Source organism: Papio anubis, chromosome 10 (genome assembly GCF_008728515.1).
Source record: "Papio anubis isolate 15944 chromosome 10, Panubis1.0, whole genome shotgun sequence".
NCBI classification, from domain to species: Eukaryota; Metazoa; Chordata; class Mammalia; order Primates; family Cercopithecidae; genus Papio; species Papio anubis.
The window spans coordinates 113,681,809-113,705,567 of record NC_044985.1 but is presented as its reverse complement, the minus strand read 5'-3'; the positions used below and the strand labels follow the sequence as shown (position 1 = coordinate 113,705,567).

At 41.6% G+C, this 23,759-nt stretch overlaps 2 protein-coding genes across 26 annotated transcripts in view; one reads left to right on the top strand and one right to left on the bottom strand.

The window, feature by feature from the left end:
• The window catches only part of FBXO36 (F-box protein 36), a 91,178-nt gene extending 90,713 nt beyond the window's left edge, over positions 1-465 (bottom strand). For both annotated transcript variants that reach the window (XM_021924072.2, XM_021924073.2), the window contains exon 1: positions 160-465. In XM_021924072.2, coding sequence (XP_021779764.1) covers positions 160-255 — 96 coding nt within the window. In that variant the 5' untranslated portion in view covers positions 256-465. The remainder of the gene's footprint in view (positions 1-159) is intronic.
• The window catches only part of TRIP12 (thyroid hormone receptor interactor 12), a 152,837-nt gene that overhangs the window by 471 nt on the left and 128,607 nt on the right, over positions 1-23,759 (top strand). For 9 of the 24 annotated variants that reach the window (XM_021924071.2, XM_021924068.2, XM_017947047.2 and 6 more), the window contains exon 1: positions 761-890. The exons of 1 other annotated variant lie outside the window; for it this stretch is intronic. The gene's annotated coding sequence lies outside the window, so the exon portion shown is untranslated. Of the gene's footprint in view, positions 1-760; positions 891-980; positions 1,500-23,759 lie in introns of those variants that run through there. 14 more of the 24 variants (XM_017947048.2, XM_009183261.2, XM_021924070.2 and 11 more) reach the window with 5 other exon arrangements.

Sequence of the window (23,759 nt, the reverse complement as noted above, 5' to 3'; positions counted from 1 at the left end):
AGGAGGCCGAGGTGACGAGGAAAATCTCCCGGCGCGGAGCCGGTACCGGGCGCTTCCGGCGGGCTACGGCTGCTCTCGGCCTAGCACAGCCTGGGTCCTGGGCCCCAACCGGGCCAGGTAGGGAGTTAGGAGAGAGGGTAAACCGGGGCTCGCACTTGCCTGAGACCGGGTGACCAGTAACTGGTAATAGTCTTTGCTCGGCGCCGGGCCTTGTCCTACAGTTTCAAACAGAGTCTCCGGCAGCCACGACGCCATCTTGGGACGCCACCGCCGTCGCTAAGACAACCAGGAAGGGGCGGGGCTTGGTCGGGGTCAAGGGGCCAAAACCCTAGTTTAAATTGAACCACGCTTATGAGCTGGCAGAAGGATTTCTAACTTGGGGCGATTCTCCCCTTCTCCAAGGGTCTCAGGGAACTCTGATCCGTGAAATTTCCAGCTCCAGGTCCCGGGTGACCCGAAGAGGAATTAGTTCCTGCTACCACGGAGGGGAGGGGGTGACCCCGGCGGAGGGATACCGAGTGGAGTACCACAGTCCCCTTCCTGGTCCCTCGAAGGGATCGGGCGGAGATCGGAGGCTGCTGGGAGAGTCGAGCCGGGCGGCGGGGGAGGGAGGGGCGATGTGATGGGCCGCCAGTAGGCAGCGGGGCCGGTCCCGCGGACGAGCCCGTCAACCAGAGCCCGAGGGCAAAGTAGTTCCCCGAGGGTGTCAGAGCGGGCGGGGAGGGAGGCGGCACGGGCGGAGGCGCACGCCGAGCGCGGTGCTGCGGCTCAGCTGATAATTGAAGGAACCCGGAGCCGCCGCTGCCGCCGCCGCTGGGGGGGGGGGGGGAGCTAGTGGAAGTTACTGCCGCGCCACCGAGTCCGGACCGGAGACTTTGGGGCCTAACTAGGTAATTGGGGCGCAGCTCCGGGCGGCGGGGGCAAACCTGGGGGGAGGGGGCCAGCTGAGGGGTTGGGGGGGCGGGGGGAGGAGCTGGAACAGAAAGTCCCAGGAAGCCCGGTTGTGTCATCGCCGCGATTCGGCCCCCGCTTGGCCTGCTCCCGGCGCCGGCGGCGGCAGAGCCGCGGAAGGACCGGGCCGGGGGTGGACGGGAGAGACGTTCGAGGGCCGCCGCGGCCGGAGGGACCGGGGCCCGGCGGGAGGCAGGGGTCGCTGGGTCCCTCCTCCGGCTCCCCGCAATGAGAAGGGCCCTTCAGAGAACCGGGGTAAGGCTTGCGGGTGTTGGGGAGCTCGGCGGGGGTCGAGAGGGGCCCGAAGTGGGCTTTGGAGCTTGGAGGGTGTCTGGGAAGAGAGAAAGTGGGGGGCCGGAAGTGCAGGTGGGGGGTGTGAAGACGGCAAGGGTTCCCCGGAAATGGGACGAGGGGCCCGGAAATCGGGAAAGGGGTGGCTCCGGGGCTGTGGACGGCCCGGAAATGGAAACTAGGGAGCAGCTCGAGTGACAACAGTTGTGGGAAGCGAGGGTCAGAGGAGGGAGAGGCCGGAGTGACTTTAGACCGCAGTAAGGGGTTTCCTGCCCAGGGGGACGGCGAGGGACGGTTGAGGGAGGGCGAGCCCGGAGACGGGGTCTGCGCGGGGCAGTTTTTTAAGCCGTGGGAAGTTGAGGCTGAGGGAGGATGATGACGAGGGGGGCATGCAGGGAGGCCTAAAGAAGCCAAGAAACTTGACTGAGAGGAATAGAGTATCCTTTTAAATAGATCAGAATGGAAATTGGTGGTAGGTGGGTTTAACTAGGACTTGGGGGAGGGAGGTGGGCCAATTGTCACCCCAATCGTATTAGCATTCAGAGCGAGTCAGGCGATTAATTTATTTATATGTGGATTACATAAAACCTATTACAACGTTTGTCCATCAGTGCAGCCCCTCTCCTTCCTTCTCCAGTGAGTGGGTTTTCTAGTACAGGAACAAGTTGGAGGGGAGTTCGAATAACGAAGGTAGTAAAACCTCAAATCCTGTCTTCCTCAGCGTCTTTCCCTTCCTCAGAATAAGAAATCCTTCATTTCTTAGACGGAAAAATACGGAAAAACATAAAAGCACATGTAAATGGGGGGAAATCACACGTTTGAACTGCTGGTGGGGGACAGGAGAGAATTGGTTACCTTACGTGGTGAGGAGAGAACGGAGGGGGCAGCTTCCAAACCCTTAAGACAGATCTGTTTGTTTTTTTGATAATGCTGTTTTACTTTGTCTGGGGGAGGTTTAGCCTAAGCATCGAGTCTGGTGGTGGGCATAGTTTAATTGCTTCGTTAGTTAACTCGGGGAGGGAATGTGTCTGTGTGTAAAGGTTGGGCCGGTGCGGGGGGGCGGGGGGGCGGGTACGGTTAATAGCGCAGTGAATCCGTTCTAAGTGGACGTCTAACTGCTCTCCTGCTGTCTCCCTTCCTAGTCGCGGTCCTCAATCTTGTCTGGGCTGCCAGATCACCCGATCTCCGGGCTTTACTCCGTTTTGTAGGCCCTTTAGTGATGTGTTTAACTTTCTATTCCTCTCGAGACTCTCATTAGATATTTTTGGCATTTCATTTTTTAAAGACCTAGCAAGTTGAGGCTCAGAGTCTCCTCTTTAAAAACCAAACAAAAAATACGGGGTAGAAAGTTGAAAGAGCTATTGAGTGGGGTAAAAAACCGACGCTCAGAACAAAGGTCCTAGTTGTGTTAGAAAAAAAGGCAAGAGGCCTGTATATGAGGCCTGTGTGTGTCGCATTTACACCCCGGGGGGGTTGAGGAATGGAATTAGTAGAGGTTTAGAGACAATAAATTGTAGAGGATTTTATTGAGGCTGATTTTCATATTTATCACATGGAAAGTGATCAATATTAAGTGTAAGTTTTAAAGTATACAAAATTTCTAATTCTTTCTTTTGACACTTCCTCCTGTGTGTTCAGCCCCAGAAATGTTGAACTACTGTAACTATCTTTGTGAGATTGAGGGAGTTTTTATTTCATTTATTTTAAGCTTAAGAGTACATAACATGATTGGGGTTTGTGGGCTTTGTACACGTCTGCCCTTTCTATGAATGTGCCAGTATCTATAAGAATTGGAAAACTGTAATTAAGATTATCATTGTTTCCATTAAATCCCCAGTTTTTCAGGAGTGTGAGCAGTTTTTAAGTCTGTTTAGCTGACATTTATATTACTTAGTTTGTGTCTATGAACAGGCTTTTTTTTTCTTTTTTTCTTTGTTTTCATTTACTTTCAAAAAGTTTGAGAACAGTTTTGGCAGTTAGAGTTCCAGAAGGTGCTAAACTGTAGTAGTTACATTTAAAAAACGGATGGGATGCTGGGTAGATCATGGTGAAATCAGTACTTTCACCTGGCAAAGCAAATTTGTAGTAATGTGTGATTCCATGTATGATTCCTTTCCCGTTGTAACTTTTTTTTTTTTTTTTTTTAAAGACAGAGTCTTGCTCTGTCACCCGGGCTGGAGTGCAGTGGTGCAGTCTAGGCTCACTGCAACCTCTGCCTCCCGGTTCAAGTGATTCTCCTGCCTCAGCCTCCTGAGTAGCTGGGATTACAGGCACGCACCACCATGCCCGGCTAATTTTTGCGTTTTTAGTAGAGACAGAGTTTCACCATGTTGGCCACCTCGGGTGATCCGCCCACCTTGGTCTCCCAAAGTGCTGGGATTACAGGCGAGAGCCACTGCACCGGCCCCAGTGTAACTTTTAAGATTATTGTATTTATGTTATCTAGACAAGGTTTTAATATCCTGCTTTGTTTTAGGGTTGTCATCTTAGCAAAGAAAACATCACTGGCTTGGAAATTCACACGCTACTGATTAGTAGCTTTGTGACCTTGAGCTAGTCACTTAACCTATCTGGTCTTCATTTATTTTATCTGTAAAATGGGAGTGGGTAATCTCTATTTTACCTCACTGGGTGGTTGTGAAACCCAGCAGATGTAATGACTGTGGGAAAAAAACAACATGCTAAATAAATAAATAAATTTTAGAAAATTACATTAGCTGTTTTGAGTTCATTTTTAAAAGATACAGCTTCTCATTAGTGGTGGTGGTCCGTGGGGCAGGGGAGATTTAATGTAAAGTAGGTTGAAGGTACAAAGTTTTAGAACTTTATAATTTGAAATTGCTGCTTAATTGGTAGTAGAATTTGGGTCTAATTTTTGTCTTTTTAAAGTTACCTTCTTTTTTTGACATCAGCATGCCAGATACTTGTTTGCCATCATTCTACCTAATAAACTTGTTTATCTGTTTAAAGAAACTTCAAATTTGTTTACGTTTTTTATTGACAAAATTCGTACCTTTTCTGGTTTGTGACTCATGAAATTGAGTTAATGTAAGAGATTACAATTAGAGAATAATGCTTCTGAATCCTGGTCACTGTTTTCTGCAGAACCTACGGAACTTTCCCTCCTTTTAAGTGGCTGGGTAGGGATCTTTTTGAGCAAATGTGATACCAGTTGCTCCTTTATTTTTTTGTTTGCTATTTGGTGGACTCAAGTCAAAACAGCAACCTGCTTGGTTTTTTTTATCTTCACTGAAATCGCTCCTTGCAATTGCTTGTTTGACATGGAGTTTTCCCTCTTTTAAAACAAGCAAGCACCCACTATGTACAGAAAAACATAGAAGATAAAGGATGTAAAGAACAACTTACAATTCATCCCTTCAAATTGCTTCCTCAAACAAGTTTTTATCTGTGATCTTTATATTTCTGATTATCTGTACTTGCTTCATTTCTGCATTACAATATTGTATTTGTTGACATGTGTTGCTTTTGTTTCCCTGACTGGATTATAGGCTTCCTGAGGGCAAGGATGATTTCATATCAATGTGGTATGTGTGAAGGTATGCTAATAAACCTGATTGGTCTGGATGAGGTGGCACTGGAGGTGGGGAGTTGGGAGGCGGGAGGATCTCTTGAAGCTAGGAGTTGTAGCCCAGGCAACATAGTGAGACTGTCTCCCCAAAAAAGAAAAAATTAGCAGGGCATGGTGGCATGTGTCAGTAGTTCTAGGCAACTCTGGAGGCTGGAGCGGAAGGATTGCTTGAACCCAGAGATTCGAAGTTAATAGTTACGATCACGCCACTGCACTCCAACCTGCTTGGAAGGGTTCTTTGATCCCGGCAGATTCGTCAGAATGCTTTCTGTTGGTTGGTTCAGTGATCATGGCCTCTTCACATCACCCCTGACTAATGTGCCATTAAAGTGCCTGGATGGATATCAACTGTCACTGCCATGTTTTAGTGTTAAGCCAGTGGCTTATTCTGTGCCACTTTTTTCATAGGCCAAGCTTTAGTTAATAAGGCCAAGCCTGAGGGGAGTCCAGGCCAAATAGGGTGGAAGAGTAAAAATTTGGTGGACATTACAGAATAAATATAATTTTTAGATTGTTGTATATAATCTTAGTGCTTGGTAATTTTTTTTTTTTGAGACAGAGTCTCGCTCTGTCGCTCAGGCTGGAGTGCAGTGGCGCAATCTCGGCTCACTGCAAGCTCTGCCTTCTGGGTTCACGCCATTCTCCTACCTCAGCCTCCCAAGTAGCTGGGACTACAGGTGCCCGCCACCATGCCCTGCTAATTTTTTTATATTTTTAGTAGAGACGGAGTTTCACTGTGTTAGCCAGGATGGTCTCGATCTCCTGATCTCGTGATCCCCCCGCCTCAGCCTCCCAAAATGCTGGGATTGCAGGCGTGAGCCACCGCACCCGACCAGTGCCTGGTAATTCTTAACGTGTAGTGTAGTATAGTGTAATGTAAGCTTTACTGGTGTATTTTCTTTTGGTACTTGTGTATCATTTCAGCAGCTGTGTTACAGACTTGAAGACATAACCTCAAAGCAGCTGTTCTGTACCTCTCTGCTGGGTTTCTCTGTGCATAATGGATGCTTGCTGTTATTTGTAATAAATAGATAAGTATACTGATGCTAGACCTGTCCCTTGATTTTTTTTTTTAAGGTAAAATTTAACTCAGCTAATGTCTTGGATTTTTAAAAAATGTAGTTCTTTAATATCCTCACTTACTGATAATTTTAGGTTGTTGGCAAAAAGAGGTTTCCTAGACTGAAATAAGTCTGTTCAGTCATTTTTCTCTGAGGCCTTTTAGATTTTGGTTGTTTCTTGTGATTTCAGTGATTTCATTAAATCATTGGATAGAAGAAAAAGGAACTTAACTCATTATTCAGGCTTACATGCTTTTTTCTTGAGAGTGCAGAAGCTATTGGCAGTAGTCAGTTTCATGGTTATGCTTGCTTGTTTGTTGAGACGGAGTCTCACTCTTGTCGCCCAGGCTGAGTGCAGTGGCGCAATCTCGGCTCACTGCAGCCTCCACCTTCCGGGTTCAAGCGATTCTCCTGCTTCAGCCTCCCAAGTACTGGGATCACAGACAGGCGCCACCATGCCTGGCTATCATGGTTATGCTTGATTTAAAAAGTCATTCAGGTGGTCTAGAGTGAAAAATACCTGCTACTCTGTGTTTTCCTTAATAGCACTGTTCAAGTGATTGTCTGATTTGAAGGCAAGACTTAGGTTCCAGTCCTAGCTATGCACTTCCCATCTTTGTAACCTTGGGCAAATAATTTAACTTAGTACTTTGTGAGCTTCAAGTGCCTAATCTGAAAAATCTGATTATGACTACCTAACCTAGAGTCAATTGTCATTTATATGCTAGACATTCTGTATTTAGATTAGGCTCCACAGATGAATTGGAACACAAAGCCCTTTCTCCATTTGTTTACAGTACTGTCGGCCATTGCCTCATTTGTTAAAACTCTTTTAACTCCAACATACCTCTGTTATATGCATAGGTATCCTACTTGAAACATTTGACCAGACCCAGTGGCTCATGCCTGTAATTCCAGAACTTTGGGAGGCTGAGGCAGGAGGATCGCTTGAGCCCAGGAGTTTGAGACTAGCCTGAGCACCTTAGTAGAGACCTTGTCGCTACTAAAAATCAAAAATTAGCTGGGCATGGTGGCACATGCCTGTAGTCTCAGGTACCTGGGAGGCTGAGGTGAAAGGATTGCTTGAGCCTGGGAGATCAAAGCTGTGGTGAGCTCGAATTGTGCCACTGCACTCCAGCCTGGGAGACAGAGTGAGACCCTGTCTCAAAAAAAAAATTTTTTTTTTTTTTTTTGTTTAACATACAGTTGTATTCCTTAGTTGATTATGAATTCTTTAAAGTCCTTAGCCTTCACCCTTCTTTTTTAAACTTTTACAAGGACACTAATCCCAAGCAGTGTCCCTTTTTGTTTCTGCATCTAGCACAGTACCTGGTCCATAATAGGGATTAAGTGTTTGTTGATAGAATAAGTCTTGTGAAAATAAAATAAGATACTTTAAGTGGAAATATTTCGTAATGGCTTAATGTCCTGTTTTTTAAATTTTGATTCATATTTTGCATCGTTAATGCTAAAATGATTGAGACTTTTAGTCAGTATATATTTGGAGACTGCAAGTTACTTTAAATCATACATTTTAAAAGGAATTAGGGCAAGCCATTTTGTTATTCTTTAATTGGACATTGTGTGCATATAATAGTTGATAGTTTAAAGTACATTGAAGACCTAAATAAGTTTTTTTGAGATTGAGTCTCGCTCTGTTGTCCAGGTTGGAGTGCAGTGGCGCAATCTTGGCTCACTTGTAAACTCCACCTCCTGGGTTCAAGCAATCCTCCTGCCTCAGCCTCCCCAGAGCTGGGATACAGGCGCTTGCCACCACACCCAGCTAATTTTTTGTATTTTTGGTAGAGACAGGTTTCACCATGTTGGCCAGGCTGGTCTTGAACTCCTGACCTCACGTGATACACCCGCGTTGGCCTCCCAAAGTGCTGGGATTACAAGAGTGAGCCGCTGCGCCTAACTGATATGTTTTAATACAGTGCTAACTGATTAGGGTCTGCAATTTATAATAGTATACATCATTCTAGTTTATTCTGTTTGTTTCTTTTTAGAGAGCATGTACATATTTCTATAAATATGGTGTTATTACCTATACATAGATTTTTGAAGGCTATTTATAAGCGTAAGTGTCCATCAGCAAGCCTTCAAGACTTGAAGTTACAGCATTTCAGTGTGTATTTTAATCAACTTGTTGGCTGTCATAACCAATGAGTTCTACCCTGACTTCAAAACTCCTACTCATTCTGCCTGTGGGCAGTGCTCTGAATAAATAGATGTACCTTGTGCTGTCTTCTTAAGGTCAGATTAACTTAAAGTTTTTATATTGGTAAACGTGTGATGCCCTGGAAACCTAAAATGAGTTTTCACAGTAGCCCATCTCTTGAAATTCTCTCTTCAGTTGTAATTTAAGCTGCTTTGTGTCCTTAGAGAGCAGGTTCATAGAGATCATATGAAGGTCCCCTACTTTTTTTGATTCTCAAAAACCAAGTGCTTCTAGTAGCCTTGTAAATAGGAAATATATGCAAATACTACCAACTTCTAAGACCCCAGTGTTTCATAATTCTGTTTGTTTTGCATCCTTGGCTGCAATCAGATTGAACTGTTTCTTCCTCTCTGAACACACCCAGCAACTTTTTAGCGTTTTTGCTTTGGTTTTTTGTCTACTTGAATTGATACCCCTTCCACATCTTGTATCTCTTTATTATTATTATTATTATTTGTTTTATTTTTTGAGGCAGAGTTTTGCTTTGTCGCCCAGGCTGGAGTGCAGTGGCGCGATCTCAGCTCACTGCAACCTCCACCACCTCCTTGGTTCAAGCAGTTCCCCTGCCTCAACCTCCTGAGTAGCTGGGATTACAGACTGACTCCTGATCTCGGGCAATTCACCTGCCTCGGCCCCCCAGAGTTGGAATTACAGGTGTGGGCCACCGCACCTGGCCTGTATCTCTTACAACTATATGTACACACACACTTGACTTTCTTCTAGTGACTCCTTTAAAATTTTTACTCCTTACTCTCCTATTCCCCTTCTGTAACATATTTCAGGATGGCTTTCACATTCTGTCTTATATGATTAGTTGTTTACATCTTAACTTCTTAACTGCATTTTTGGCCTCTTCAAGGTAGAGATCTCATTATTTTATCTTCACAGTGTCTGGCACAAGGCTTCCAACATAATGCATTGTACATGGTAGGTGTACGTGATAGTGTGTTTTGGTGGGACACATTGAGAAACTGTGTTGTAAAATAATATTAGCATCATTTGCCATAATTTACTTGCTTGTTTTCATTTTTCAGGGGTTGGCAGCTGAGTGTAGAATATAAATTTTTCAAAATTAGGCTCATTAAAATCAGCTACTTAAGGAATTGTTAAGGCCTTAGAACAGTTAGTTGGTTACCCTGAATTTAGCATTTGGAGATTATGTTTATTAGTAGATGATGATTTATTTATCAATACATATTTATCAAGTGCTTACTGTGTGCCACAGTTGTGTTTGGCAGAATATAAAAGGAACCTGAAACTTATTCCTTGTCTTTCAAGTTCCGTTATGTTTCATATAGTTGATATTTAACTTACTCCATCACAGCTTATTTGTCTAAAACTATATATAGGAGTATAGTATTTAGCCTAGATAAATATTCTGTAAATACTCTAAATGCAGATTTTTCTGCATTTAGAAAATCTGATATTGGAATGTAAATTAAGAAACATGAATTAGGGCATGATTTGTGGCTATACTAAATAAATTGTTGAAGCACCTTCGTTTACAAATATTCCGCCAGGCGCTGTGGCTCATTCCTGTAATTCCAGCCCCTAGGGAGGCTGAGGCAGGAGGATGATTTCAGCCCAGGAGTTTAGGAACAACCTAGGCAACACAGCAAGACATTGTCTCTACTAAAAATAAAAAAAAAATTAGCCTGATGTGGTGGTGCATGCCTGTAGCCCCAGCTACTTGGGAGGCTGAGGCAGGAGGATCGCTTGAACCCAGGAGGTTGAGGCTGCAGTGAGTCAAGATCATGCCACTGCACTCCAGTCTGGGCCACAGAGTGAGACCCTGTCTCAAAAAACAAAAACAAATATTCATCAGCAGCTAATGTGAGTGTGTATCTGGTTCCATACAAGATCTGCCCTCTTAGAGGGTGCTGAGAAAGAAGAGATTTACAAAAGGAGATTCCTTATCTTGAAATGTACTTTGTTGTAGATGAGTTCAAACTTATAACAGCAGCACACAACATCTAACATTGTGCATATTTGTTATTGAGTACAAGATTGAGTTTTATACAGTGGGTACTTGGAAGTTTAGAGAGGTTCAGTTCTGGGTCGAAGTTACTGAGGAAGACCAAGAAGAGAGAGGGGCTTAAACTAGCCCTGATTGGAGGACAGTATAGAAGAATGGGGAGCTTAAAAGTGTAATTGTGGTGAGGATCTAATATTAAGGTAAATGAGCTCTCTGGAGTAGAGAGGGTCCATATGTTTGAAATCACAGGAATTGGGCTGAGATTATTGAAGTTCTTAAATGGGAGATCAAGGAATTAGATTTAACAGATTATGTTGAATTATTGTTGATCCCTGAATAGGTGATGATGTGAAAAAAGTATACAAAAATATTTGTGAATGAACTGAAAATGAAAATAAAAGTGCTTTTAGATGTTGTTTTTTATGACAGTGCTTCCCTTTCTGGTACTACATATAAAGGTTTTTGTGGTAAGTTTTGGAGGAGATAGAAGTAGTGAAGGTAAAATGTCTTTTTTTTTTTTTTCCTGTTTAAAATGTTAAATAAGCAGGAGCTGGTTTATTGTCTAAATGACTCACACCAGTCCTCTGTTGGACACACAAGTCTTCCTTTAGTGGAAGCTGCTGTTGTTTGTTCAGTTTTTTTTGATTCAAAATACTTTTTGATACCTAATGCATGATTTTTTGTGAGTTGTCCTCAGTAATTTGTAAGTCTTATTATTGGGACTTTAAAGGGAAACTTTTGCTTAACATTCAATACAGTGAAATTATGTTTAAAACAAAAGTGAATTGTGGTTTAAATATTTAAATACTTTTTTTTTCCTAGCCATTACTGACTCTGGGATATTTAAATACTTTAAAAAAGTATAAATTAATATTACATAGTTTAATCAAATTAAATATTCTAATAAAATGTTTGCTTTGCACTCTGCATAGTAGTTACCCCTTTGTTTTTAAAATTTTGACACATGTATGTATTTTTGGGGCACTTAGTAATGTGTCAATACATACAATGTGTAGTAGTCAGATCAGGGTAATTAGCATACCATCATCACAGATATTTATCATTTCTTTGTGTTGGGACGTTCAATATCTTCCCTCTAGCTCTTTGAAACTATGTATTAAACTATAGTCACCCTGCAGTAGAATAGAACAGGAGAACATACTCTTCCTATCTAGCATAATTTTATATCCTTTAACAAATACTGTTACTTTTATACCAGTAGGTACACAGGATTTTAAAAATGAGAAATTAGGTTATATGGTGCCTGAAGAGAAACTAAATTTTTTTTTCAGTGTTCTGATAGCTATAATATTTAGCTTTTTTTTTTAGCAGCTTTTATTTCTAGTGTGTTCCTACTGACTTTCCTAATTGCGGTTTGGATTAATTTGATTCTTATGTAGAAAGCAGAGATGTTAGCTATGCAGATTTATGACTCAGAATTGTACCTGTTTGGGGAGTAAGGAAGGCCGTATCGTGCAACATTTTGTGGACTTACTTTAGAATAAAAATATTCGTGCAGTCTATATGTTTTACTGCTGTAGCACAAGAGTGCCTATTTTTCTGCAAAACAACCACCCAACTTCATGTATTTTTTCCTTTATGAAACATGTGTTTTCATTTCTTCTCACCTAGGGAAAGCAGCTTAGTCTCAAGGGAATTTGACCCTGATCTCTACCCCTCCACCCCAGGTCCAAATGCATTTGTGCCCTTCCCCCAGTAGATGGCAACAAGTAGGCTGATGTTTAAGAAGATTCAGTAGTCTTAACTTTGTGATCAGACCTATTTGCTAATTATTTCTCAACTGTCATTAGTAATGTTAGTGTTGATTTTTACATTCTGGCCTCAAAATCCTTTCAGAAAACTAGACTGTTAATCGCAGAGTTCATCTTTTTTACTCTACTCTTCATCCTGCCTTTTGAAAAGTGTTGCCTTTCCAGTTGCTGATATGAACTAAGACTTGGAGAATTTCAGCCTTTGGTGTGGTGCTGTAAGATAATCTGCTTCTGCCTCTTCTAACCATCTAGTATTACTTTTCAGCTGCCTGTATATTAGGCCATGACATTTTTTCCAGGTATCTTGTCATTGCAGAAACTAAGGACTACCGAAAGGAATTACTGAAGAGATAATACACCATCATTTTCTATCTTCATTGTGGTACCTGTTTTAATCGATACTCAGTTTGTTTCTTGAATAAGTTAAAGAATTGGTAAACTTAGGTTTGCTGGAATACCACAGTTTCTTTCTCTTCTGTAAAATGGGTCTACTGCCTAACTCGCATGTTTACTGATATTCAGCCATGGTGTTACGGTTTTGTTTCTTATTACTAAAAAAGAAAATGAAGGTGATTCATAATTACAGAGTTAACTTCTAAGAGTTTTCTGTATCTCAAGAAATTTAGAACTTTTTCATGATTCCTGCTGAGTTTATTTAAATTTTTAATGCAATAGTAAAGGATTTGGGAAGTTTTCCATATTTCTTCAGACAGTTGTAAAGTTAGGAATGGCTTAATCTATAGTTATTTTAAGGAGTGTAAAATCAAGGACTTAGTAAAACAACAGTTCTAAAAAAATTCTGGAATTGTTTCTATTTTAAGGGCTAGTATTAGAATCATGGCACAAGGAAAGAAGTTATCTTGGTTTCAGCAACTGCTGCATTTATCTCAAAGGTGTTGCTTGAATTATATGTAGCAGTACTCTCAGACCTAGAAAAGCAATCATTTAAGGCATCTCAGTGAAGTTACTCTAGCAGTGGATATAGAATTAATGCATGTGAATTATAAGCAAATGGTATATATTACTAAGTTTTTTTTGTTTTTAGATTTAGGTGTCTCACTCTGTCACCCAGGCTGGAGCATAATGGTACAGTCATGGCTCACCATAGCCTTGAAAGCCCTTGGATCATGTTATCCTCCTGCCTTCACCTCCTGAGTAGCTGAGACTGTAGGCTCGCACTACCATACCTGGCTGTTTTGTATTTTTTTTGGTAAAGACAGAATCTTGTTATGTTGCCCAGGCTGGTCCTGAACTCCTGGCCTCATGCAGTCCTCCTGTGTCAGCCTTCTAAAATGCTGGAATTATAGGCATGAGCCACTGTACCAAACTTTTTTCTTCTTTTTTAGATGAGGTCTCAACGCTGTCAGCCAGGTTGGAGTCTAGTGGCACAATCACTGCTTACTGCAGCCTTGACCTCCTGGGCTCAAGCGATCTTCCCACCTTAGCCTCTTGACTAGCTGGGACTACAGATGTGCACCACCACATCCAGCTAATATTTTAATTTTTTTTTTTTTTTTTTTTTGGTGGAGCCAGGGCCTCCCTATGTTGCCCAGGCTGGTCTCAAAGCCTTAGGCTCAAGTGATCCTTCCACTGTGGCGTGGCCTCCCAAAATGCTGAGATTACAGGCATGAGTCACCACTCCCGGCCCTTATCAGCATATAATAAGTATTTCTGAACACTTCTTATTTCAGGCCACAGACTAAGATTTGGGATTATAAAGATACATAAAATGTAGTCCTTGGCCTGGAGTTTATAATCTTAAAGGGAGAGTGGTAAACTTGGACAAAACTAACATAAAATCTCTTTTTTTTTTTTTTTGAGACAGAATCTCACTCTGTCACCCAAGCTGGAGTGTAGTGGCGTGATCTCAGCTCACTACAACCTCGGCCTCCCAGGTTCAAGTGGTTCTCCTGCCTCAGCCTCCTCAGTAGGTGGGACCACAGGCATGTGCCACTGTGACTGGCTAATTTTTTTTATTTTTTGTAGAGGGATCTCACTGTGTTGCCCAGGTTAGTCTTGAACTCCTGGCCTCAAGTGATCTGCCCACCTCGGCCTCCCAGAGTGCTGGGATTACAGGCGTGAGCCATCATGTCTGGCCGCATAACTTCCCAAAGTGCTGGGATTACAGGTGTAAGTCACCATACCCAGCAGCATAAAATCTCTTAAACTGAATTGTGAGACATTATGCAGATGCTTTATAAGATGACCGACTGTTTGGAATAAAGAATATGGCAAAAATATTACCAAGATATTTCTCAGAATAGTTACATTATTTGCATCTGTGTATATTTGCCCACCTTGAATTCAGAATTAAATTCCTGGTTCCCTTTTTGATGTGTCACTATAAAAGGTATATAATATAGTCTAATGATCTAGGTTAGCCCACTGGTGTGGAAGATGAATAAGAATATTAAGAAAAGGCATCTTGAATAATATTAGCAACTAACCTGTATTGAATTCTTCCCTTGGCTCAGGGCTGGGCCCGTGGTACTTTATATAAGTTAGCACAGTCTCTGTGGATGGAGGATAATGTGATAATGTCTAAATAATAGTAAGTTTAGTGAAGTGGTTAAGAGCGAACACTGAGATTCAGTTTAAATCTAGGCTCCAACATTACTAGTTGAAGAACCTTTTTTTTTTGACACTAGTTCTCCCATCTGTGAAATGGGAGTAAAAATAGTATTTATATCCTGATTGTTATGAGGATTAAATTAGTTAATATATGTAAAACATTTAAAACAATGCCTGGTATAGGACAAGTGCTTGCATTTAAGCTATTATTATTGTTGTTATTTTTTTCTAGAGATAAGGTCTCTCTCTGTTGTTTAGACTGGAGTGCAGTTGTGTGATCATATCTCACTGCAGCTTCGAACTTGTGGGCTCCAGTGGTCCTCTCACCTTGGCTGCCGAGTAGCCACCATGCCTGGTTAATTTTTTATTTATTGTAGGGATGAAATCTTGCTACGTTGCCCAGGCTGATCTTGAACTCTTGGCCTCAAGCAATCTTCTTGCCTCAGCTTCCTCAGCATTGTAAGATGTATTTTTAGTAACCATTCCTTTTGAGAGACAGTGTTTTTATTTTCCTTTCCTTTGCATCTGAAAAGACAGTTTTGAGAAGGTGGATTTTTGTGATACTGTCTTGGAATTATTTGAGTGGTAGAAATTTAGAATTGAAATGAGATCATTGCGAGAATTATGGACTCTGCAGCAAGATGAACTTGGGTTTTCCTTGTTGTTTGACCTTGAGCATGTTACTGTGTAAAATATAGAAAATACTACTTTTCAGGATTCTTTTCAGGTTTTAATGAGTAAATGAAGTTCTTACCTAGCACAGCGCCTGGTTCTCAGTTAAGTGATCAAATAGTATTTGTTTTATTGTAAATGTTAATAGTTCTCCTAAATGGTACCTTATTTTCACAGTTGGTGGAAATGTATAAAGTTAGTCAACAGTGTGTATATATTTTTAAGATGTTATAATTGAGGTTTTGAGTAAATTTAATGGACAATTAAAGTGGAACCTAAAAATTGGAAGGAAAAATAACCCTGACCCGGATTACACACTTAGAAAAGTTTTGTGGGGGGCCGTTTCTAAATTTGATTCAAGTTCAAGTGTTTTATCACTGCTAATTATAGTCTCTCTGACTACTTACAGTTTCAAATAAATAAGGTCAGTGTTAGCAGTGTGATATGGAATATGTTTTTTGATGTCTTTATTTTGATATAGTCACAGATTTATAAAAATCTTGCAAAAATAGTATAAGGAACATCCCATATTCCTCTTTACCTAGTTTCAAGGTCTTTTTTTTTTTTTTTTTTTTTTTTTTTTATTTTGCTGGAGGATATTTTTTTTATTTTTTTTTTTTTTTTTTCTTTTTTTTTTTTTTTTTTTTGAGACTGAGTCTTATTCTGTTGCCCAGGCTGGAGTGCAGTGGTACGATCTCAGCTCACTGCAACCACCACCTTCCAGGTTCAAGCAATTCTCCTGCCTCAGCCTCTTGAGTAGCAGGGACTACAGGTGCCCACCACCATGCCCAGCTAATTTTTGTGTTTTCAGTAGAGACAGGGTTTCACCACGTTGGCCAGGATGATCTTGATCTCTTGACCTTGTGATCCGCCTGCCTCAGCCTCTCAAAGTGCTGGGATTACAGGTGTGAGCCACTGCGCCTGGCGTAATTTCTTTTTTGTAATTAATGGAAATCTTTTTTTTTTTTTTGAAATAGATGTAAAACCTGATGAAGAATGATGCAGTAAACATGCTTGTTTGTTTGTTTGTTTGTTTGAGACAGTCTCGCTCCGTCAGCTAGGTTGGAGTACAGTGGCACAATCTCAGCTCACTGCAACCTCCACCTCTTGGGCTCAAGCAGTTCTCCTTCCTCAGCCTCCAGAGTAGCTGGGATCACAGGCGTGTGCCACCATGCCCAGCTAATTTTTGTATTTTTAGTAGAGACGGGGTTTCACCATGTTGGCCAGGTTGGTCTTGAACTCCTGACCTCAGGTAATCCGCCCACCTCGGCCTCCCAAAGTGTTGAGATTACAGGCGTGAGCCACCGTGCCCGGCTATGAACACGTTTATGTGGTTCTTCAACAGTTATTATATAAGTGTTGATTTTTCAGAATGTTCTGAATGCAGTGTAATGTTTTGTTCCTGACTTGTGGCCATCATTAGTGAACGTTAGTTTATTATACTTAGCCTTAAGGCCCTCATTGGCTGTTGGATACTCCTAAATAGCCTGCTTTTTATAGAACTTAATTGCTTTGTGCAGTGAGTGTCCTCTCCTTGCTCTGCTTGATGGGCTTCTTGGTGTTCAGGTACTGTGAGCTACACCTTCCTCCCCCAGCTTTTAATGTGCATTGAGTTGCAAAACTACTTGCTAGACTTGTGTACCTTAAGTTCAGAGTAAAGGCTTGCATTATGTGGCTTTAAGACAGTGATAATTTTGGTAGCTCAAAGGTATTTTTAAAAGTATATTCGTTATTCTCAGCACTTTGTTACCTGAAGGGATCAATAACGCTTTTGTTGTTTTTGAAGATGGTTTAGACCTCTTGTGTCTGAAAACTGCTTTAAGAGACTGCAGAGAAGACAGTAAAATAACTGAGGACCTTATTCTACAAGTGAGGGTCTGTGGTGTGCTGGGCATACATTATTGTGTATAACCTTTTGCCCTTGAGTCTTTCAAAATACATCTTCTCTCTTCCTAAACGACTTTGTCTTTTTGCCTGCTATAGCTTGGTAATGACTTCTACTATCTGCACCTGCCCACTTGAAGAGTCTTTTTAAACACACTTCTTTTTTTTTTTTTTTGACACGGAGTTTCGCCCTTGTTGCCCAGGCTGGAGTGCAGTGGTGCAATCTCAGCTCACTGCAACCTCTACCTCCCAGGTTCAAGCAGTTCTCCTGCCTCACCCTCCCTAGTAGCTGGGATTACAGGCATGTGCCAGCACGCCTGGCTAATTTTGTATTTTTAGTAGAGATGGGTTTCTCCATGTTGGTCAGGCTGGTCTCACACTCCCAACCTCAGGTGATCCACTTTCCTCGGCCTCCCAAAGTGCTGGGATTACAGGCGTGAGCCATGCGCTCGGTCTAAACACACTTTTTATTTTAGGTCAGTTTCAGATTCACGGAAAAGCTTCACAGATAGAGTTCTCCTGTATTTCACATCCAGTTTCTCTTTATGAAGATCTTAACATTAGTATGGTACATTTGACACAACTAATGACCCAGTATTGACCCATTATTATTACCTGTACTTCATTTGGATTTTCACCTAATGTCTTTCTGTTCCAGGATCCCATCCAAGGTGTCACGTAACATGTATTGAATGACTTTTTAAAACGTATGCTTTTTGAGGCATTTATTTCTGATTATAAAGTATAGAGCAATTGTTAAAATTTGAATAAAGAAAACTAAGAACCACCCCCAATTTTCCCACCTATCATATGATGAACATTTTCCTGTTACATTATTAGTTTTTCATTAATGTGCTTTATATTTACTTAACCATAATTGTCAATCTTTTTCCCTTTGTCAGATTATTTCTTTTCTTTTGGAGTTGGAGTCTCACTCTTGCCCAGGCTGGAGTGCAGTGGCATAATTTTGGGTCACTGCAGCCTCCACCTCCTGGGTTTAAGCAATTCTCCTGCCTAGCCTTTCAAGTAGCTGGGACTTACAAGCTCACACCACCACAGCTAGCTAATTTTTGTAATTTTAGTAGAGACAGGGTTTCACTATGTTGACCAGGTTGGTTTCGAACTCTTGACCTCAGGTAATCCATCCTCCTTGGTTACCCATGCTGGGATTACAGGTGTAATCCACCACACCTGGCCAAAAACTATCACTAATAATCCTTTTTAGAAATATTAGCTTTGTACTCATATCTGTGAAGCCGCGCTTTTTTGAAAAATTAAATTAAAAAAAATTTTTTTTTGGAGACAGGGTCTTGCTCAGTTGCCCAGGCTGGAGTGCAGTGGCTTCATCTTGGTTCACTGCAGCCTTCACTTTCTGGGCCCAAACGATCCTCCTGCCTCAGCCCTCCTGAGTAGCTCAGACTACAGGCGTGCATCACGATGTCTGGCTAATTTTTTTTTTCTTTTGTATTTTTGGCAGAGACAACATGGGGTTTCACCATGTTGCCCAGGCTGGTCTTGAACTCCTGAGCTCAAGTGATCTGCCTGCCTTGGCCTCCCAAAATGTTGGGATTACAGGTGTGAACCACCGCGCCTGGCCAAAGCCATGTTTTTAAATGAAATCTTCCTCCCTTATCTTTTGTATTACCTTGGAGTATCCTGTATTAACTTGGGATACTTGTATTAACTTGTAGTATCTTTTGTATTACCCTTGTGCAGGATGTGACTCTTTGCTTTTGGTAGCCCAATGGGAAGATTCAGAAGGCTCCTTGTTGTGGCTCGCAGGCTCCTACATGGCCACCTCTCTGACATCATCTCCTGCTTTTCTTGCCTTCTACTTGCTCTTGCTCCGTGAAATGTCATCTTCTAGATCTTAATGGCTGTTTCTTCATGCGTAAGGTTTTAGCTCAGATGGCCTTACTTGGTCACCCTATCCAAAATAATTCCTTTTTCTGATAGGAACCTTTTTACCTGCAAGTGAATAGAAAACTTGACCAAGAAGGCCTTAAACAGATTGGGGTTTGTTTTTCCTTGCACGACATGGTTCATTTGCACAGTGGTTCCAGCAAGGGCCAGGCTCTGTGTGTTTCTGCTCTGCCATTCTAAGCAGCAAGTGGTTCTCATGGTTACTGAATGAATGGCTGTCAAGGCTTGAAGTCATTGTGTCCATTGCATTTGAGTCAGGAAGAAGAAAAGATACTGTTGTGTTCCTATTGTTGTTTATCTAGAAAGCAAAAGTATTCCTAGAGGATGCCTAGCCTGTCTCCCTGTATGTCTTATTACTGACAACTGGATCATACTTCTGGCAAAAAAAAACAAAAAACAAAAAACCCGCACACAGTAATGGTATTTTGTACACAGCCAGGTTTAGACCATTGGCTTTTAAATTCTTCTGATATGCAGTCTAATATGAATGACCTACTGTGTGCCACCACTGTATGTGAAGGCATATCTGTGTAACTGAAGTAAGTTGCAGGAGCTGTGCTTAATGATTATGCATGCTCTATTTTATTTTCTCTGTTTCATTTGAAAGTTGTGGTTAGGACCTTTTAAGTCTGGAGGCCCTTAACCTTTTTTGAAGCATAGATTCTTTAGCAGTCTGAAGCTTGTGGATACCTCAGAATAATATTGTTAAATTCACAAAATTGATACCCATAAGTTTAAAAAAATCAAAGATCTCAAAATGTTGAAGTCTAGCTCTCAAACTGTGAAAGCTGGTATGTAATCAGTAATATGTTTATTAGCACTGTCAGTAACGATCTAGCAGCTTCTCAGTTGAGTGTAAAGGATAGTTTGAGGTATCTGCAACAATTGAATGTGATATAATATCTGTGATTTCTCTTGGTACAAACTTAAAGATACCGCCAATAATGCTGTGGTTTGTTGCTTATTCATATGAGAAAGAAATGTTAAAATTCTTTTTTTTTTTGGGGGGGGGGGGACGAAGTCTTGCTGCATCACCTAGGCTGGAGTAGTGTGGCACCATCTTGGCTCACTGCAACCTCCACCTCCCGGGTTCAAGTGATTCTGCCTCAGCCTCCCGAGTAGCTGGGACTGTAGGCACACACCACTATGCGCAGCTAATTTTTGTATTTTTAGCAGAGACGGGATTTCACTAAATTGGCCAGGTTGGTCTTGAAATCCTGACATCAAGTGATCCACCTGCCTTTGCCCCACAAAGTGCTAGAATTTCAGGCGTGAGCCACCACGCCTGGCTTAAATTTCAATTAGAGGTCACTGAAATTATTTCTTCTATACCACATATAAGAATCCTTGTTATGAACCAGTGGTCTAAATTGATTTCAAGCCTCTAATCTTGAAGTTGGAACAAAATAACTGGCTTTAGCCCAATCGTGACTCATCGCTGAGGGCAAGGGAATAGCCCGCTTCCTGGGAGGTAAAGGCGTTTGTAGCCGGATTCTTTTAGCAGGGAAGAAAGGTGGGGTAGTTGGAATTTGGTTAGGGAACCCTGTCTGCTACCATCTTCTGTGTGTAGTCTCTACTTCCTATTATCTTTTTCTTATTCTCTTCCCACTGCTTAGTTTTCCTCCTAGAACTGTCTAATAATTGCTGTTTGTCTGCTGAGCCTGGTAGAGTGTATGTTCCTTGAGGGAAAAGACTGTCTTATTACCTTCCAGTTCCTAAAAAGCTGTTCTGAAGTAGGGTAACAGTAAAAATAAAATTCGTTTTTTTTTTTTTTTTCTTTTGAGACAGTCTCATTCTGTCACCCAGGCTGGAGTGCAGTGGCGCGATCTCGGCTCACTGCAGTCTCCGCCTCCCAGGTTCAAGCAGTTCTCCTCCCTCAGCCTCCCAAGTTGCTGGGTTTACAAGTGTGCACCACCACCCCGAGCTAATTTTTGTGTTTTAAGTAGAGGCAGGGGGTTTCATCATATTGACCAGACTGGTCTCCAGCTCCCGACCTCAGGTGATCCACCCGCCTTAACCTCCCAAAGTGCTGGGATTACAAGCGTAAGCCACCACGCCTGGCCAAAGTGAACCACTGCGCCTGACCAAAGTTTTCCTTTTTATGTAAGACTTTTGAAGGCAGAAAGCATTTTCTGAACAAAATAGAATTTTTAAAAACAGCTTTATTGAGCCGGGCGCGATGGCTCATGCCTGTAATCCCAGCACTTTGGAAGGCTGAGGCGGGCAGATTACCTGAGGTCAGGAGTTCAAGACCAGCCTGGCCAACATAGTGAAACCCTGTCTCTACTAAAAATACAAAAATTAGCTGGGCGTGGTGGCACATGCCTGTAATCCCAGCTACTAGGGAGGATGAGGCAGAAGAGTTGCTTGAGCCCGGGAGATGGAGGTTGCAGTGAGCCAAGATTGTACCACTGCACTCCAGCCTGGCCAACAGAGCAAAACTGTCTCAAAAAAAAAAAAAAAAAAAGAAAAAAGAAAACAGCTTTATTGAGATATAATTCACATGCCATATGGTTCACCTATTTACAGTAGGGAGTCCTTTTTTTTTTTTTTTTTTTTAAAGACAGTCTCACTCTGTTGCCCAGGCTGGAGTACAGTGGCACAATCTTGGCTCACTGCAACCTCTGCCTCCCGTATTCAAGCGATTTCCCCTGCCGCAGCCTCCGGAGCAGCTGGGACTACAGGCATGCGTCACCACACCCACCTAATTTTTGTATTTTTAGTAGAGACAGGGTTTCACCATGTTGGCTGGGGTGATCTCCAACACCTGACCTCAAGTGATCCACCCCTGTTGGCCTCCCACAGTGCTGGGATTACAGGCATGAGCTACTGTGCCTGGCCAAATTCTATTAACTTTTAGGTTAAATTTTAGAATTAATGTAATGTGCTGTCTTCTTAGTTAAAAATCTTAACTGAAAAATGCCTTAATCATCTGTAGTATGGGACTGCAAATGGAAACTATCTGTTATTTGGATTTCTCTTTAGGAAGAAATACCCCATTGGCAATTTCAATTCACTATTTCTACTTAAATTATTTGAATTTAAACATCTTGTTAACTAGAAAATACGTTTATTGGTTATGATAGTGTCACTTAAAGAAGGTTAGATAGGAAACAGTTACTGGAAGATGCCAAATTCATTTCAGAACCAAATTCAAGTATAGTGGTGACTCTACTTTTTTGCAAAACAATTTACCAGGTTTCTGTTTGTTTTTTAATTCCTAAGTTGTAGAAGTTCAACTAAAGCAAAAATGAGATGTGATGGACTCTTAAGAGCTTCCTTTGTATGGCAGTCTGTACATAGTGGGTTAAGTTCTCAAGAATCTCTCCTTAGAAACTTAGAAGTTCTTTTGTGCAACTGTGTTTTGAATAAAGCTCTGTCGGTTAAAAACAAAACAACAGAACTTCCAACACTTTCTTTTTATATGTAACGACTTGTTTTAAAAGACCTATTAGCGTCTCCTATATATTTGGCTTGCAGTTTGTTTGGAAGATTATAGGTATGAATTGTGTATTTGGATTGTTTTGTCATTTCAGTTGTTTGCATGTTTCAGGCTTTCCTATCAAACCTATCCGCGGTTATATATTGCTCATTCATTCATGCCCCTAGGCCTTTCTGAAGTTCACTCTCTCTAGAACTCCCTTTTTGCCTCCCATTCTAGACCATTCTGCTTCTCTCTTGGAGAAATACCTTTTTTCATGAGTTCTTATGTACCACCGTTTCCTGGAATGTGTATTGCGACCCCTAGGGCTTGGGTTGCTCTTCTGTAATAGTACTTAGAGTAGTACCTTTTACTCCAGTTACTTGTTTCCACTTTGGTCTTCCGTTGGTCTGAGCTTCCCAGCATTCTTTTAAACCTTGCATGCATCCTACCAAAGATTCCAACATCACCACTGGCTATCTGCACACCTCACTTCAAGTTGTCTTTAAAAGAGGGCTTGGGCTAGCTCATGTCTTTCACAGCTAATAGCACAGGGTAGAATCTTTGTCTAGTTTATTCTAGCTCATTGTTGCTGGTTTTCCTGATTTTTTTTTTTTTCCACCTGAGGAAAACCTTAACTGTTCTGTTTTAACACTTTGGAGGTGTGGCAGTACCTCCTGTTTCTACTTCTCTTTACAGTTTTAACTATTTTTCTATTCCCTGTGGCTGAAGAAATGATTGCGTATAGAAATTTGGTGGCTAGACCGTGTGCTGTGGCTCTTGGCCAAGGTGGGTGGATTGCTTGAGCTCAGGAGTTCGAGACAGGCCTGGAAATCTCATCTGTATTAAAAAAAAAAAAAATTGATGGCTGTGGTTTTGTTTAGCCCTCTTTTTCTTGCTTTACTGGTTTCTTAATGTTTTTATCTTTTACTTCAATAAGGAATGGGAAAAGAAAATACACCATTTTATTCTTGATGATGACTTTTAGTGTATTCAGCAATACTGAGCACAGTGGCTCATGCTTTGGGAGGCCAAGGTTGGAGGAACGTTTGAAGCCAGGAATTTAAGACCAGCCTGGGCAATAGTGAGACACTTCCCAACCTCTGTCTCTACAAAAAATATAAATAAATTAGGTGCATGTGGTGGTGCACATCTGTAATTCTGAGGTGGGACGACCACTTGAGCCCAGGAGCTGGAGGTTCCAGTGAGCTTTGATTGTGCTACTGCACTCCAGCCTGGGTGGACAGAGACTTTGTCTTTAAAAAAAAAAAAAAAAGGCTATCTGATACAAATGTTAGAGAACAATCTTTTTTTTATACTGTGTATTATCCCTTAAAAGTTGATTTTTTAATTACTGTATATACTATAATACAAATGGAAAGTTTGGATATGAATTTCCCCCTTTAAAGGTCAGTGTGTAAGTAAATT